The 14,683-nt window shown below is 43.3% G+C and overlaps 1 protein-coding gene across 2 annotated transcripts in view; it reads left to right on the top strand.

The window, feature by feature from the left end:
• The window catches only part of ATG14 (autophagy related 14), a 38,125-nt gene extending 25,922 nt beyond the window's left edge, over positions 1 to 12,203 (top strand). Inside the window, exon 10 of one of the 2 annotated variants that reach the window (XM_079768076.1) lies at positions 7,024 to 12,203. In XM_079768076.1, the coding sequence (XP_079624202.1) occupies positions 7,024 to 7,330 (307 nt within the window). In that variant the 3' untranslated portion in view covers positions 7,331 to 12,203. Of the gene's footprint in view, positions 1 to 6,954 lie in introns of both variants that reach the window. The other variant, XM_079768077.1, reaches the window with a different exon arrangement.
• Positions 12,204 to 14,683: the final 2,480 nt, after the last annotated feature.

Here is a 14,683-nt window from a genome sequence, read left to right as displayed (position 1 = left end):
TCTCTGAGTGGTACTGTTGTGACGACTTTTAAGTGGAGTTGTATGTGTTGGCAGTGTACAGAGGCCTGTTCCTCAGCCCCAAATCTCCAAACAGGACAAAAATAATGCAGTCCCATCTAGAAGGAAGCAGTGGCTAATCAGATTCGAGCCATTATGGTTCTTAAATAATCATTTCTCAGAGAAAATTAATAGCATTTTAACACCTAAAACAGAAGAACCCAAGGGTTCCTGGCCTTTCTTTTGCTGTCCCTGAAGATCAAACGCCATTTCCTTTAATCCACATCTGTTTCTTCTCTAGCCAGTTGCTTGTGCATCTTCTTTTGTGCCTGCTCATTCCTTCCCATAACAGTTCTTCACAATTCTCTCTTAGTCACTGAGTCAATCTGGCCCCCATTTGTTGGATAAAGGGTATGAGATGTTTATGGGATGAAGAGTTTAAAATCCATTAGCTTAAAAACAGGCGTCAGTAACAAAAAAGACCAACCAGGACCATCTGTGGGGTCTTTTCAGTTTCTCAGCCCATAAAAAGCAGGGCATTCATGAGGCTTATCTTTGGTCGCATCCAAGAGCCCCTTCTCTCGGTGCTTATCTTTTTTCCTTGTTCTTAGAGGTCTGTCCATTCATTTCTGCAGATAAGGCTTGGCTATTGTATTTGCACTTTTGAAAGACAAATAAAAGGTGGGAAAATTCTTGTGGGGTCTCTTCCCATCATTCATTTGCTTTGACACAAACCAGGGCTCAAGGGGAGTCCCCTCCACTGACCAGGATGCCTGGCTTCCTTCACATTGCAGTAAACTTTCTGTGACAATCTGCCTTTAACCATTGTCTTATGTTTCTCCCCGCTTCCCTGCCCCTGGCTAAAACAGTAGTTAACTTTGGAAAGAGCCGTGGATTCTCTCCAGGAAACTGCATGTTCACCTTGAATGTTTTGCCATTGTATAGGGACTTCAAACCCCTTAGCCCAAATCCCATTCATCAATTTAAGAGCCACAGAAAACCTTTCGAAATCCATCCCAAATTTAGTGGTTGATTTCCATCAGTTTGCTTGCCATCTTCTCTGTACCTTATTTGTAAATGGTTCAATGTTAGGAAATTTATTATTAGTAATAAGGACTAATATTTATTGACACTGGGCTAAACACTTTACATGTCTTAAATCTCTCTTTTCAAAAAAATATGTTTTTGTTGATTTTTCAGAGAGAGGAAGGGAGAGAGAAAAAACATCAATGTGAGAGAAACATCAATTGGCTGCCTCTTACTGCCCCCCACTGGGATTGAGGCTGCAATGTGCCCTCATGGGGAATCAAACTGGTGACCTTTTGGTGCCTGGGATGACTAACCCAACTGAGCTACAGCAGCCAGGGCAGGATTATTATCCTTACTTTTACACAAGGGGTAACAGGCTTATTAGCAGGCCAAGTAACTCGTGCCCATGGTCACAGAGCCAGTAAAAGTGGTGGAGCCAGGTCCCAACACATCTGGCTGACGACTCCCAAGTACTAGGTACTCATGCTTTTAACCACGCACATTAACTTCATCACATTAACATACTAAAGAAGAAAAAAACATAGGACTAACCTGGTACAGATGCCAGAAAAGCAATGAATAAAATTCAGTTCCCCTTAATAAAGAAAACTATCAAATTAAAAAGATTATTAATAAAGGATACCTACCATAAGCATGAGCAACTAAGCTGATCTCTTGTAGATGGTATGATTAAACTGGATACCCAAAAGAACTACGAAGCTATTAGAAATGATACTTGTATGGTGTCTAAGATCAACATACATTAAAACAGTTGCTTTCTTATGTGCCAACCACAACTTGTTAAAAAAAAGTAATGGGAAAAAAGATCCCTTTTACTTTAGTAACAAAAGCTATAAACTATAGAGAAGTAATCCTTAAAAAGTACATGCAAATCTTTGTAAAGAAAATTTTGGAACTTTAAAAAAATATTCAACTTGTAATTTTTGAATGTCTGCCCAGCACTGTATGGGGTGTGGCACTGAATGAAAGAAGGCCAGGGTGGTGATTTTCTAGGAGAGGAAGGCTCAGTATTGAAAAGTGCTACTTCTCCCAAAAAGGAAACCTGATCAGAATTTTAGCAGATATTTCATGGAACTTTGACAGGCTGATTCTAATGTTTAACTAGATGCACAGTCTAGAATAATAAGGGATGGTCTTGGCCCCTTTTAAAACATAGTATAAAGGTAATTAAAACAAGACCCTGTTAGCATGCAAATCAGTGGAGCAATTAGAGGAATAGAAGAGAGTCCAGGAACAGACCCTTGTGTATGTGGGAATATAATACATGATAAGGGTGACATGTTGAATCATAATAGCTCAATGGTGATGGGCCAGTTGGGTATTCATCTGGGGAAAATGTTGGATTTATATGTCATTCCACATACAAAAAATTAATTCCAGATGAAATAAAAGACTTTAATTTTAAAAACTATAACTAGGAGAAAAGGCAGTGTTTATAATCATAGGGTGGGGAGGGGATTCCCAAGCAAGCCACAAAACCCAAAAACCATGAAGGAAAGGAGTTAGATATTTTACTATGGAAAAACTCTAAATGTCTCTGGTAAAAGATACCATAAACAATGTTAAAAGACAAGCAATAGATATATTTTACAATCTCTATAAGAGACAATGGATTAAAATCTAGACTACTTAAATCTTTCAGGTCAATAAAGAAAGGCAAGCAACCTCATAAAAAAATAGAGAAAGTATTCAAGCAGGCAGTTCACACAAAAGAAATGCAAGTAGTCAGAATTCACATGAAAAAACATCATTAGCCTCAATCAGGAATAAAGTTTTCATCTGTCAGTTTAGCAAAAAGGAAAGGACATGATATCCAGTGTTGGTGGTGGTTTAGGAAAACTGGCAGTCTTATATTAGGGTGGACTTCCTTGGGGATCTGAGTTTTCTCTGGGCTAGCCCTTGAGTCAGCCTCCATTTAGAGGGCTCTGTCCTAGAGACGTGCGCACACAGCCAGGCTCTCGTCACATCTGAGCTTTCCTGGTCTGTGAACCAGGAGGTCAGCGCTTCAGAACCCCCTTTCCACACCTCCCTCAGTCAGGCTTAGAGAGACTGGTAACGGAACTTGGGTGGGACTTCCTGTTTCCATGGAGACCAGCTAAACTGAGGATTCCATCCTGAATCCAACATAACTTATTTTTCTTTGAGATAAATTCAGATTTACAGAAAAATTAAAAAATAGTACAAAGATGCATGTACCCTTTACCCAGATTCACCTTCGTTAGTGTTTTACCCCATTTGCTTGGTCATTTGTGCAATCCCTCTCCCTTTCCTCCCTCCTCTCTTCATAAATACACACACACACACACATATTTTTTTCCTGAACTCTATGAGAATAAGTTACATATGTCATGGCTCTTGACCCCTAAATAGTTCAATGTGTATTTTCTAAACATGGGGATATTTTCTCTTCTTTATTTGGAAGGTGGGGGAATTTTCTTAACCACAGCCCAGTTATCAACATCAGCACGTTTAACATGGCTATCATAATTTACTGCCCATATGCACGTTTTGTCAGTGCACCCGATAATGTCCTTTATAGCATTTCCCCCTCCAGGATCCAATCTAGAGTCGGGGGTGGTACATTAATTGCTATGCCTCTAAATTTGGAACATTTTCACAGCCTCCTTTGTCTTTTATGACATTATTTTCATTTTGCGATTGGGTGTTTCCTTGCAATGAGATGCAGGCTATGCATTTTAGGCTGGGACACTTCCTAGGTGGGAGTATCTCCACGTAGCACATTTGACGATCTGTCCTTCTTTATTGGTGATGTTCACTCACAGTCAAGATGCTTTCTCACTTCGCCGCTGTGTAATTCCTATTTGCTGCCTTCCTTGCAGTGTGGGACCATGCAGTTGTCCTCCTAATAAGAATCCCCCCCTGGATTTGTTACCTATTGACGAGTCTTATCTGAGCCCGTCTTTACTCTGATGGTGCCTACATTCACACCTTATCATCCAAAGTCTAGAGTTTACTCTTAGTGCTGTACATTCTATAATATTTTTGAAATAAGCTATTTGGCAAAAAGAGACTTTTAAAAAGCCAAAAAGATCAATCATCTTGTTGCCTTAATTGATAAGGATAATATCTTGTATCATGAGAAAATGAATACTCTGGCTCCAGGGTCATGAATAAAAAGATGTCAGTTATTCAGCTAAACTGAAAATTAGAAGAATTATTTTATAATCTGTATTTCCCAAAGACATTAAACAGAAAGACTTAATTCTTTTTCTAGTTGATTCTGTGTGATGTGTGTGTGGCTCAGGCATGCTGGGCAGGTAATAGATTATGCTGGAAGTGATGGGAGAAGGGCATCGAGTAGAGAAATGTCCCAGCCGCCTCTGTAAGGGTCTCTTTTGCTCCTGGTGGTGCTCAGAAATGTAGGCTAGTTGTTGGACCTAAAATTGTTCCTACTGACCGCTGTAGGAATCATCCACTAGTTTTTCATGTGAGGTACTTAATTGAGCACCTGCTCCGTGCCAAGTGGACTCTGTGCTATGGGGGTTCCAAGCAGAGAACGGGTCCAGTAGCTCCAGTGAGGGACTCTGCCTGGGATGTGCCACTTACCCCTGGATCACTCCGGCCTGTCTCCTGGAAAAACCATCAAGAGGGGATCTGGAGACAATAGCAGTCTCATGCCAAGAAGGCCCCTAAGAGTAGATAAGACAGCCTCAAGCCTAGCAGAAAGGAAGTAGTGATGGTGGAGAGCTGACCTGGACCTGTGAGGGAGCCTGGGGGAGTCAGGAGACTTAACCCCCAGACAGCACAACTGAACAGAACAGAATCCAAGAGCCTTGTGTTTGGGAAAGGAGGGAGACCAGCTAAGACACTTAAATTGTGAACTTTTTTTTTTAATTGATTCTGAGAGAGAAAGGGAGAGGGATAGAGAGAGAGAGAGAAACATTAATGAGAGAGAAACATCATTGATCACTGCCTCCTGCATGCCCCCTATTGGGAATAGAGCCTGAAACCCAGGCCTGTGCCCTGACTGGAAATCGAACCGTGACCTCTTGGTTCACAGGTTGACACTCAACCACTGAGACACACTGGCCCGGCAAATTGTGAACATTTTTAATAGGCAAACACTGTGAGAGGGACAGTTCTTCGGCAAGCTGAGGTGGGTGGGGGGTAGGGCTGGCTGGTGGTGGTAGCGATACAGGGAGGACTAGAGCTGGGGGACACGTTGAGGATGGGAAGGGGACTTATTTGGTGGTGTCAGGCAAGAGGGTGAGGGAGAAGGGAGGAATCCCAGCTGGCCGTGTTTTGAGACTGGTTGACTGGCTCAGATACCGTGCAGATGAGAGTGCGTGCGGTTAGTAGCACTCAGTCGGGGAGCTCTGACAGACGGGTGTTTGGGATTGGAGCTTGGAGGAGAGGAATCTGGCGGGTGTGTGTGTGGGGGGGGTGGTGGAGTCTTTGGAGTAGACCTGTTTGTCAAGGAAAAGGAAAAAGGGAGAAAATAAGTAAACTGTAAGGAGAACCATAGGAAACAGGAAAGGGGCACTCAGAGCTAAGATACAGGTCGCAGTGGTTATTGGATTATGGGAAAAGTTTCAAGGGGAGGAAGGAAGGTTGTGGGGAGAATCCCCTCCCAATTCTTGTTCCCTTCAGCCCTTGCAAAATCAGGATTTCCAGGCCGGGTGGAGGCCTGGGAACCTTGGCAGTCCCTGGTCTGAGGGGCTTCTTGGAATGTAAATTGTTCACTAGAGACCAATGGGAAACACTGTGGCACATCTTCCAAAGAATGAAAACTTGTAAAGCCCTAAAAACAGTGCCCAGAACAACAACATTCGCTACTCCTGTCCCAGCTGGGAAGCAGGGCTGTCTTGTAAGATTGAAGTCTAGTTGGCCCTGGAAGAGCGGGTCAGAGGTGCAGGTCTGCGGAGGCGCTTGGAGGCCAACGCTAGGCTTTGGTCATTATACTGTAAAGAATGTAGGACCACAGACTAAAGGGCAGGCTGCACTTTCCTAGGGTATTTCTCATTTCTGTTATTTTGCTATCCTCTGTCATTTCTCCCTAAGTAATTACTACTGAACCTCTTAAATGAACTGAGGCATTGGGCCTTATAGAGAGCTAGGGGCTGCTGGAGCGACTTGGTCCCACCCTATAGCTGTTGCAGGAAGTCCCCTGGAGAAGATGCAGCCTGGCTCCCTGGAGGCAGGAGCGACAGGCACTGGGAAGGGACAAGGAGAAGCAGGTCTGGTGGGGTCTGTTCCACACGGCAGCACTGAGGGGCTGTCACAGGGAGTCCGGTCTGAGAAAGGTTGAGAGATTTGGAGGTGGAGACGTTACTAGGGAACTCTGGGCAATAACATTTTTTACTGAAAGACCATGCAGGAATATGCACTATTCTAGATGAATATATTTTAAATAATCACATCTCATTTTATGGCATAAACATGTCCCTAGAAAATTATGTGATGATTTTAAAAAGGGCGGGAGCCGGCTGTTAACACCAGTCCCAGGAGGCTTTGCTAACGTGTACACAGCCATATCATTTAGCCCTTTTGGGTCTTGAGTTTAATGATTGAGGGCTTCCATAGGCAGAGAACATCTTAATTTCCTTTGTATACCATTTGATACTTGTTCCACTAACTAATTAATATACCTGAGTATATACATCATGTGACTGTTTTTGTCAAAACTGTGTCATTGGAATGTATAGATAGTACAGTTGTTTAAAAATCATACTGTGGACCAGAATGGATGGTCTCAGGGGATGGGTTTTTTTCTGTCCAGGGTCTTCACAAATAAAGTAGGTAGAATTGAGATGTGTGGTGTTACTCATTAGTTGGATGGCAGTTATTTAGATAAAGAAAAACTGAGTTATAGACCAACAGTGAGTGGACAGTGCGGACTTAGGGAGCGGGTGCAGTGACAGCTCTGGGTCTCCTCCGTGCCAGCAGGTCTTCTGTCACCGGTTGTCACATGTGAGAATGGTGGTGTCTTAGAGACCCTTCACTGTCGGCACACAGGTCGGGACCCTTTGAAGTGCGAGCAGACCTCGAGGAGTCCATGGAATTTGTGGATCCCGGAGTTGCTGGAGAATCAGATGAGAGTGGAGACGAGCACATAAGTGATGAGGAAACCGACTTGGGCACAGACTGGGAGAACTTGCCAAGCCCCCGGTTTTGTGACATCCCTTCCCAGCCCGTGGAAGTCTCGCAGAGCCAGAGCACCCAGGCCTCCCCGCCCATCGCCAGCAGCAGTGCGGGCGGGATGATCTCCTCCGCTGCAGCCTCGGTGACCTCCTGGTTTAAAGCTTACACTGGACACCGTTAACGAGCATGGATCAAAACGTGCCAGATTTGCATCAGGAAAGTTAACTAGTAAACTATGTATTAGGTAAGATCATGCCTGGAACAAAAAGTATTTTTAACTTTTTTTTTATGTTGTTAATCCTCACCCGAGGATATTTTTCCATTGATTTTTAGAGTGGAAGGGAGGGGGAGAGCCAGAAAGAAACATCGATGTGAGAAAGATAACATTGATTGGTTGCCTCCTGCACTTGCCCCAGTCTGGGCCGGGGATCGAGCCTGCATCCCAGGTATGTGCCCTTGACAGGAATCGAACTCGAGACCCTTCAGCCCACAGGCCAAACTGTCTAAGGCTAAACTATTTTTGTTGTTGTTTAAAGCAGGGAGATAGGCATTTCTTTGTCAAATGGCCAATGGTGGTGACAGACATGCTGAGGATAACAGAACAGAGGGGTCAAAGGTCCTTCTACGCAAACTAGTGTTGGTAGAAGGAGGACCAGTGCACGAGGCCAGTTCTGTTGAGGCAGAAATTCATCTAGGCTCCCTCTGATCACAGGCCAGAGGACCCAGGCGCGGCTGACATGTTGGTCCTCGTGATGCTGATCACAGGCCAGGGGACTCACAGACACAGGCTGACATGTTGGTCCTCGTGATGCTGATCACAGGCCAGGGGACTCACAGACACAGGCTGACATGTTGGTCCTCGTGATGCTGATCACAGGCCAGAGGACCCAGACCAGGCCGACATGTCGTTCCTCGTGATGCTGAGACTATTACTGTCACTTTATGTTGTAGAGATTGAATCTCAAGGAACTGATTCTTGATGATTAGGACTTGAAAGATAAAAAACTGTTTAATATGAGTTTGTTTTTATGCGATCATTTTTGTACAGAGAACCAGCAGGCAATTTGAGATACTTGATTTCTTTATAATTTGGTCACGTTTGGTTTTTAGGTCAAGGATTTTGGTTTTGTTTGGAAGGGTAGTATTTTTGGCAGGGGCGGGGGGCGGGGAGTAGTTTAAAAATTATTTCACTTGTGCTGCTCTGTCGTAGCTCGTCAGACATTCCTGTTTTTCTTTCTCCCCACACACCAAAGAAACTAAGCTCTTTTCTTTAGGACCCACATTCATGAACAGAAGAAATTCTAGCTGCAATAATGTCCTAGAGATTGTAAACCTATTTTCTTATATTCTGAGTGGAATTTAGTTCATTCTTACCTAGATTATTGAATTCCTACCATCTACACTATGTGCAGTTTGAAATGAAACTTATTTTCTATGAGTGAAAGATTAAGTCATTAAGATTGTTTGCTAATGTAAGTTAAATGCCTGCCTGGGCACAGGTTAAAAGCCACACAAGTGGCCTTTAGTATTCTGGTGTCCAATTTGTTTCTAAGGGATTTAATAGGCGGCAGGTGTTTCCAGGGAAAACTCCTGCTTGTTTCCTAGAAGTCTTTGTTGCTCTAAGGACACTACCTTCCTCAGAAATGCAGAGGAAATCATAGCTGGTACTCCTCTCTCCTGGGAGAAGCTCCAGGGAAGGATGTTTCCTCACCAACAGACCATTTTCAGCTCGTTTTCTTGTCATTCTCTAGTGACAATCTTTTAAGAAAACCGTAGAGAGGCATTATGTACAAATATGTAAGTAGTTTATTTTTAATAACTGCAAAAAAATCCTATGTAACTACAAAAAGAAATCCTATGAAAAATTCCTAACAGGCATTATTACCATATCTTGTTAGTGTGATTAGCATGATAGTACCTCAGATAAATCACTTGGGGGTTTGCCCTGCCCTAGCTTCTTTTCTCGTTGTAATTATTAGAGATGATCTTTGCCTCCAAACCCGAGGTGCTATATAGCTTTTGCTATTGGTATATTTAGTGTTTGGCAGAGTTTGGGGTAGAGTTGCAGAAGGGTTGTTTATTCCTACCCAGGAGTCCCAAGTTCCCTGAATATGAATTTGCCACTTTAGGAGGAAATAGGCTCTCTTTTAACTGCTTAGCTTTATGTTGCTGGGCTTGTGTTGTACCATCCAGGCCTGTAATTCATAGAGTGGTTGACTTAACAAACACCAGGTGAACGTAAAATTCCATGAGGTAAGACTTACCAGGTACTTCTAACCCTCACAAAGAGCTTAGTCTCAAGAGTTGAAAGACTGGGATTTGGGGCTTGAGAGTAGAGCTTGACTTGAGCTGCAAGATGCACAATCGTCATGGTTGTTCTTAAGTAAGCCTCTCGGAAACCATGAATGTGAGATGAAGCTTAAGAACAGAATCCAGAGATCACAAACTCATAACTAGAGTAATTCAACAAACCGTGCAAGGATATGGGAAATGTAGGGATTGATAGGGTATATTTTGTTGTTATCAACTAGAGGCACTTTACTTAGGGTTAAATGATCAAACCCTTTAGTGGTTATGAACACCAACATACTGGCTTACACTGCTGAGGTATTTTGGTTTTCTTTATTTTGCACTGGATCCACCCTGTAAATATTCTTAAGTATACATTTCAACCACTTTTTTCTATTCTTTTTGCTGCTCATTAAATTCTTTCATGTAGGTGCCAGAACCATATATAAACAGCTTTTTTAAAAATTGAAGCTGGTTTTTATTTTTAAACAAAAAGCCATAGACCTTGGTCCTTTATTCCACATTAAAATGATTTGTTGAAACAAAATAATACTAATAAAAATCCAGAGGCACCAATAGGCTGCTTAAAATGGTCTGCTAAAGACTTTTGTAATGGAGTATGACTAAGAAAAGTTTTGCACATCTGTACGTTAAGACGAAAAACATGTCAGCATTGGGTCTAGCAGACAGGATGCATTAAGGATTCGTGTGTTGGTAATTTGGAAAAAAGCATTTGGTGGCATGCTGTTAAAAGAACTACAGTGTCTGAGACTCTCTTCCGTGGTGTCATGTTGCAGGAATTTCCCATTGCTCTGCAACTTCCAAACCAGTTTGAGTCATACAAATGTTTTCTAAACTTTTATTGTATTATTACAATAAACCTTTTACCAGTATTTTGCTAATATGTATGTCTTTTTCAAACTAATTATTCGAATGAGATCTAGCCCTGGATAATTTTATATAAGTTATAGGATAATATTTTTAAGGATTTTTTGCCAAGCAAGGAAAAATGCCTGCTAATACTTAAAAGAAATTTTTGATCATGGTGGTATTCATAACGGTACATCTTTAGGAAGCTGGGAAACTGGTTGCTTACCAGTTACATAATTTCTCTAAAGATGGATTTTTCTTTGGTAGCCATCACATGATGCTCTTGTTCTACGGTGACATGGTATCTTTTAACAGTCCTCTAGGAAGGGATTAATTTATAGCATAAAAAGGGGTAATTTGTGACAACAGGACATTAAAGGGGAGGAGAAAAAGGATTGAACTTGCACAGGTAAATAAAGATAAGATGCAATCAGAAGAAAAAGGACTATGTGTGAACAATTTTTAACATAAACCTAATGAATTACACGGGCATAAAACACACAACCAGAAATACAGGACAACCAGAAAACGAAAGATAAAGTGGCTATAGTAAGTCCTCATATCAATAATCACCTTAAACGTAAATGGACAGAACTTACCAATCAAAAGGAAGAGTAGCTGGATGGATTAAAAACTACATGTTGCCTTCAGGAGACCCATCTCAGCTACAAAGATAAACATAGGCACAATAATTTTGAGAAAGAAAATGAAGTTGGAGGTATAATGTTACATGATATGAAACTATATTACAAGGCTGTACTAATCAAAACAGCATGATACTGGCATAAAAACAGACATATATGTACATAGAACAAAATGAAGAGCCTGGAAACAAATCCATTCCTATATGGTCAATGAATATATTAAAAAAAGAGGCAAGAGCATACAATGGGATAAAGACAGTCTATTCAATAAATGGTGTTGGGAAAATGGACAAATATATGCCCCAAAAAATAAAACTAAACCACTTTCTTACATGATATATAAGAATAAACTAAAAATGGATTAAAAACTTAAATATAAGACTCAAAACCATAAAACTCCTAGAAGAAAACATAAGCAGTAAAATCTCTGACATTTCTCTTAACAGTATTTTTTTCTGATATATATCCACAGGCAGGGGAAACAAAAGAAAAATTTTAAGAATGGGACTACATCAAACTAAAAAGCTTTTTTCACAGCAAGGGAGTTCGCCAAGGATACATCCTATAAGGGGTTAATATTCAAAATTTAGAAAGATTTCAAAACCCAAACAATCCAATTAAAAAATGGGCAGAGGACCTAAATAGACACTTCTCCAAAGAGGACATACAGACAGCCAATAAACATATGAAAAGATGAAGGTCAACATTGTTGGTGAGGATGTGGAGAAAAGGGAACCCTTGTGCACTGTTGCTGGGAGTGCAGATTGGTGCAGCCACTATAGAAAACAGTAGGGAGATTCCTCACAAAATAAAAACTAGAACTGCCTTAGGAAACAGGGATTCCATTTCTGAGCATATATCCAAAGAAACCCAAAACAGTAATGCAAAAGGATATATGCACCTCCATGTTCATTGCAGCATCCTATATAATAAGAGAGGAATATGCTAATTATCCGTTACGCCGTGAGGTGTAACGACCAACCACGCAACCGGATCACAGATCTGCAGGAGGGTGGGGCAGTGAGCTACAAGCGGGTGGCGGAGAGCTACAGGAGGGGGCAGGGCAGCTAGCTATAAGGAGGAGGTGGGGAAGGTATAGAAGGGTGGGCAGCGGGCAGTGAGCTACTGGCGCACGGATTCGTGCACAGGGCTGCTAGTCCTATCTAATAATAGAGTAACATGTAAATTACCATCACTCCGCTACGCCCACGATTGGGCGGCGGGAGGCTGGGGGGCGGGACTTGGGGTGGCCTATCCGGCCATTGAGAGGCATGGATCCGCTGCCACTGAGGGGGGCTACCCTGCTGTTGAGAGGCGCAGGGGGCGGGAGTCCCGCCCCCTGCGCCTCTCAACGGCCAGATCCGAGGCTGCTGAGGGGGCCTGCCGCGGACACCCAGCTGCGCCTCTCAACGGCAGGGTAGCCAGGTGTCCGCGGCAGCCCCCCTCAGCGGCCGTTGAGAGGCGCAGGGGGTGGGACTCCCGCCCCCTGCGCCTCTCAACAGCAGGGTAGCCCCCCTCAGCGGCCGCGGACCATCAAAAGTGGGGGAGCTGGGTGCCTGTCTGCTCCGGCACCAGGCCTTTCAGAAGCCTCCGGCTCGGCGTGATTCAATCATGCACTGGGCCTCTAGTTATTAATAATAGCCAAGATATGGAAGCAACCCAAGTAACTTAACCAATAGATGAAAGGATAAAAATGGTGGTGCACATATACAATGGAATATTACTTGGCCATAAGAATGAAATCTTAGTATTTGTGACAGCATGAGTAAATCCACAGCTGTGCTAAGTGAAGTAAGTCAGAGAAAGACAAATACCATTTGATTTCACTTATATAGGGAACCTAAAGAACAAAATAAATGAACACACAAACAGAAACAGACTCATAGATACTGGGAACAAAGAGGATTGCCAGATGGGAAGGTGGTTGCGGGGCTGGGTGAAAAAGGTGAAGGGATTAAGAAGTACAAATTGGTAGTCACAAAATAGTCACAGGGATATAAAGTACACCATAGGCAATATAGTCAATATTGTAATAACTATGAATGGTGACAGGTGGGTACTGGAAACATTGGGGGGTGACCCCTTTATAAAGTATATGATTGTCTAACCAGTATTAGGAACATAGGAAACCAATCCTCTCTAATAAAATGGTAATATGCAAATTAACCATCACTCCGCTACATAAACCACGCCCACCAGCCAAGCCACACCCCCACCAGCCAATCAGGGCGAGTATGCAAATTAACCCCAATCCAAGATGGCTGCAGCCACAGAGAGCAAGGTTTCCCAGGTAACAGAGGAAGCCAAGCTTTCCATAGCCGTTGCAGGCCTAAGCCTCCACTCAAGCTACAAAGTTTCAATTATAGAAGGTAAACAAATTCAAACAAATGGCAGCAGAATGGAGCTTGAGAGAGCAGGCCAGGGTTGCCGGCGGCAACAGGGGAAGCAAAGCTTTCTGCACACCCTGGCTGGGCTCACCCGCTTAAGGCTACAAAGTTTCAATTGTAGAAGGTGAATTAACTGCCACAGAAATGGCTGCCGGAGCCCCAGGCTTGGCTCCGCTCCAGGCTACAAAGTTTCAATTGTAGAAGGAAAATAAATCCCATATACCAGGGCCTCCCCTTGGGTTGCCAGGGGGCGTGGCCGGCCTGCAAACCACCACAGGCCCCTCGCTCAGGCCGCCCCACACCCCAAGGGAACCCCCACCCTTATCTGTGACACCCTTCAGGGCAAACCAGCTGGCCCCCAACCGTGCACAAGGCCTCTATCCTATCTAATAAAAGAATAATATACAGATTGATCATCACTGGAACACACAATATAGCTGCCCCCATGTGGTCAAAGATCCTGCCCCCATGTGGACACAAGATGGCCACCACAAGATGGCCAGCAGGAGAGGGCAGTTGGGAGGCACCCGGCCTGCAAGGGAGGGCAGTTGTGAGGGACCAGGCCTGCAAGGGAGGGCAGTTGAGAGGGACCAGGCTTGCAAGGGAGGGCAGTTGGAGGTAATCAACCCTGCAGGAGAGGGCAGTTAGGGATGACCAGGCTGGCAGAGGAGGGAAGTTGGGGGCAAACAGGCTGGCAGGGGAGCAGTTAAGCATCAACCAGGCTGGCAGCAGAGTGGTTAGGGGGTGATCAGGCTGGCAGGCAAAAGCGGTTAGGGGCAATCAGGAAGGCAGGCAGGCAAGCAGTTGGGAGCCAGCAGTCCTGGATTGTGAGAGGGATGTCCCAGATTGGAGAGGGTACAGGCTGGGCTGAGGGACAACCCCCCGCCGTGCATAAATTTCATGCACCGGGCTTCTAGTATAAAATAATACTGAATGTAAACTGTAATTGGAAAAAAAGGAATTAACATAACTAAAATGTCCATATTACCAAAAGAAATCTACATATTCAACACAATTCCTATCAGAATCCCCATAGCATTTTTCACATATATGGAACAGAAAATTCTAAAGTTTGTGTAGAGCCACAAAAGACCCCAAGTAGCTAAAGCAATTTTTAAACAAGAACAAAGCTGAAGTCAAAACACTATAGTATTGGCAGAAAAACAGATATATAGACCAATGGGACAAAACTGAGAGCCCAGAAATAAACCCACACATATATGAACAACTACTTTTCAACAAAGGAGCCAAGATTACACAAGAGCAAAAGGAAAGGCTCTTCAATAAATGGTGGTGGAAAACTGGACAGCCACTTTCAAAAGAATGAAACTAGACGACTATCTT

The sequence above is a fragment of the Cnephaeus nilssonii genome, assembly GCF_951640355.1.
Source record: "Cnephaeus nilssonii genome assembly, chromosome: 4".
Taxonomy (NCBI): domain Eukaryota; kingdom Metazoa; phylum Chordata; class Mammalia; order Chiroptera; family Vespertilionidae; genus Cnephaeus; species Cnephaeus nilssonii.
This window is presented reverse-complemented; position numbering and strand designations above follow the sequence as displayed.